The sequence below is a fragment of the Perkinsus marinus genome (genome assembly GCF_000006405.1).
Source record: "Perkinsus marinus ATCC 50983 genomic scaffold scf_1104296951736, whole genome shotgun sequence".
Lineage (NCBI taxonomy): Eukaryota > Perkinsozoa > Perkinsida > Perkinsidae > Perkinsus > Perkinsus marinus.
In genome coordinates, this window is record NW_003209146.1 from 1 (window position 1) to 2,710 (window position 2,710).

The 2,710-nt window shown below is 48.4% G+C and overlaps 2 protein-coding genes across 2 annotated transcripts; both read left to right on the top strand.

Annotated features, from left to right (window-relative positions):
• Window positions 1–601: 601 nt before the first annotated feature.
• Window positions 602–989, top strand: Pmar_PMAR027082 (hypothetical protein; the record flags this gene model as incomplete). Its single annotated transcript, XM_002777447.1, has 1 exon — window positions 602–989. A coding segment is annotated over one exon (388 nt), but the record flags the coding sequence as incomplete, so codon positions are not given.
• Window positions 990–1,124: 135 nt separating this feature from the next.
• On the top strand, window positions 1,125–1,356 carry Pmar_PMAR027083 (hypothetical protein; the record flags this gene model as incomplete). The annotated part of the gene is made up of 1 exon (XM_002777448.1): window positions 1,125–1,356. A coding segment is annotated over one exon (232 nt), but the record flags the coding sequence as incomplete, so codon positions are not given.
• Window positions 1,357–2,710: the final 1,354 nt, after the last annotated feature.

Below are 2,710 nucleotides of genomic sequence, written 5' to 3' on the forward strand. Positions count from 1 at the left end.
ATGAGGCTCTTCAGCTGAAATAAATACTTGTCAAGTAGAGTTAGTTTTTCCAATAGGAAATCTCATGATTTTTCATCCTGTACAGAACATCGTCCTTGCGCGTGCCTACTTCTTTTCATATGGGACTCCGTATTATCCCGTTATCATTAGTTGCTGCGGCCGTTCTCGGGACGATCGAGGATGACTCAGTCCGGCTCTAGTCTAGAGCCGGACACCAAAGTGTTAAAACCAGTCCCTCCCGGATGTCTCAGGGATTTCACAGACCCCAAATACAACGAGTGAGTTTAGTCTCCATATTAGGGTCCGTTACTCATGAGATATGTAATATTGAGGAACGTCTTCTCAGGGACGAATGCCTTCCACTATTCTGGAACCACATGATTGTAAGTGCGGCCACTCCCAAGATAACCGAGGAGCTCAGGAAACTGAAGTAAGTTGTAGCAAAATGGCGTTGAGGAGAGTTGAGAATACAATGTCTCATCAGAAAGAATGTGAGTGACGCGACTTACTATGAAGTAGACCTCTACGATGTGGTGTCCTCAGACAAGGGTAAAACCCGTCACCCGAGTCGGGATTCGCTGCTTGAACACTCGAATCTCAGGCACAACCTTCACGAATGTGCTTCGCGTGCTTCCTCAAATGTACCGGATTCACACTGTCATTGACGAGCCCCCCCAAGACCAGTCAGCCGATGCCCCCCAGTTCGATGTTACAGTGACTCTCGAGCCCCCCTCGATAATCGAAGGAAGAGGTTCTGAAGGCGACACGATCTCTCCCTCGAGCAGAAAGCTCAGAAGTGGCATCAAAGGGAGTGAGAAGATCAGCTTTCAAATGGCGACCCCGGGGACTGGTAACCTAACACGATCTTACTACCGCCATTTGCCCCCGGAAGGTGTCGAGATCAAGGGTATACTCATTCAATACCATGGTTGGTTTGAAACATGTGAGTTTTTCGAGAATAAGTTCCACAATTCTGATATCGCTGACAAGTACGGCCTCATATTGATATCCGCCTGTGGGAGCGGCTATGGATGGTTTTCGTCCGGACTGTATCCAGTGCATGCATGGAATGCGGGTGTCTGCTGCATTTCGAATCAGAACATCGACGATTTTGAGTATACCAGGATTATCATCCAAAGAGAGAACAAGGCGAATTTGCCAGTCTACGGTTATGGTTACAGTAACGGTGGAATGTTGGTGGAATCTCTATTATGCCATAAGATCATCCAACGAGCCGTATCGGTTAATGGTGTTCTAGCTCTCCGGCCTGGTCTAACCAAAGCTTTCAAGGTTTGCGATAATATCTATGATGACACTACTGTGGTCCCGAAACCTCCAGCACCGAGAATGGCCAGTGTACACTGTATAGACGATGGAGTAGTCCCTTACAATGGTTCAGTCTATAGTCACAGCTCACTCCACTACATCGTGGGAACCCTATTTCCTCGAACTAATCGCGATGTGAATAGGTGGGCCAAGAAAAAAAGAAAAAGCCGTAGTATGATGTAGTAATGAGGCCGTAGTACAAAGAAAAGAGGCACTAAGCCTTCTATCTATCACGAGTGCCCTCGAAAGCGAGAAGCCTCATTTAAGCCGCGAAGGCAGCAGCGGGCACTAAGCCCAGTACACCAAGAGGTCTTGCAAAGAACCAAGTGAACAGACGTATACGACGAGGGGGTGAAGAGGGTGGCATACATCGGAAGAAAAAAAAAGAATTGAGCTCTGGCAACCCGACTTGCCGGTGCTCAAGAATAGCTGTTTCTAAATCGATCACGGGATCGATGACGATCTGCGCAAAGTCCTGTGCGCAGGTTCGAGTCCTCGCTCATGTATCTCCGCATTTTAACGTGTCAAGCGCTGGCGTTGCCAGGCCCTTAACTAACTGAAATACTAATAATATTGAAGGGGTCTATCGGTTATACCGTGAAACTTCCGACGGTAAAGCTCACAGCGACTCGGTGAATTCCACAACGATTCGATCTGATAGATATTGTCGATTAGACAGTTGGTATTATGCAATTCATCACGACCTGGTTGCCTAGGCGAGCAAATATCGCAATACTAAGGCTACGCAATACCGAGCACAAGGCTAGGCAGTTATGCAAGGCAAGACAAGCTGTTATGCAAGGCTGCGCGGGGCGAGCGCGAAGTTTCTTTAGAAAAGATACACTTTCTTTGGAAATGTGGATTATACCGCATCACGTGTACTTCTCGTCATCGCAGTTGTGTTGTTGCGAGTGGTGCATGGAGGTCGCGAGTTCGAGTCCCAGCACATGTAATTTTTCCAGCTTCTGTGGTATGCTTTGGCACATGCTCATTTTGAAGTTGACTGGTGTTGTGTTCTTTCTTATGAGAGGGAGGCTGGTGATAATCGGCAATATTAATTTCATGGCGCGCGACAAATTTTAACCTAGCGTCGAACGACAGTTTGCGGACCTCAGATCTTTCTCTTTTGTGATGTTCCGAATGGCCTCGTCAGTGGCGCTGAGAGCTCGAGCTCGGATGATGGGTATAAACGGGGTCAACGAACTCCCTCGTGGATATGTTCCCCGCCCTGGGATGAAATTACCGCAAAACCTGAGGCGCATCCAAGGCTCTCCTGTGCTGCCTGGTGTGCATCTGCCGATCCCTGCTGGAGAGGCTGTCGAGAGAGGAGCTCATGCAGTGTGCACGCACGCGCAAAGTAGTGTGGGGACGCTGGTCGAGATAG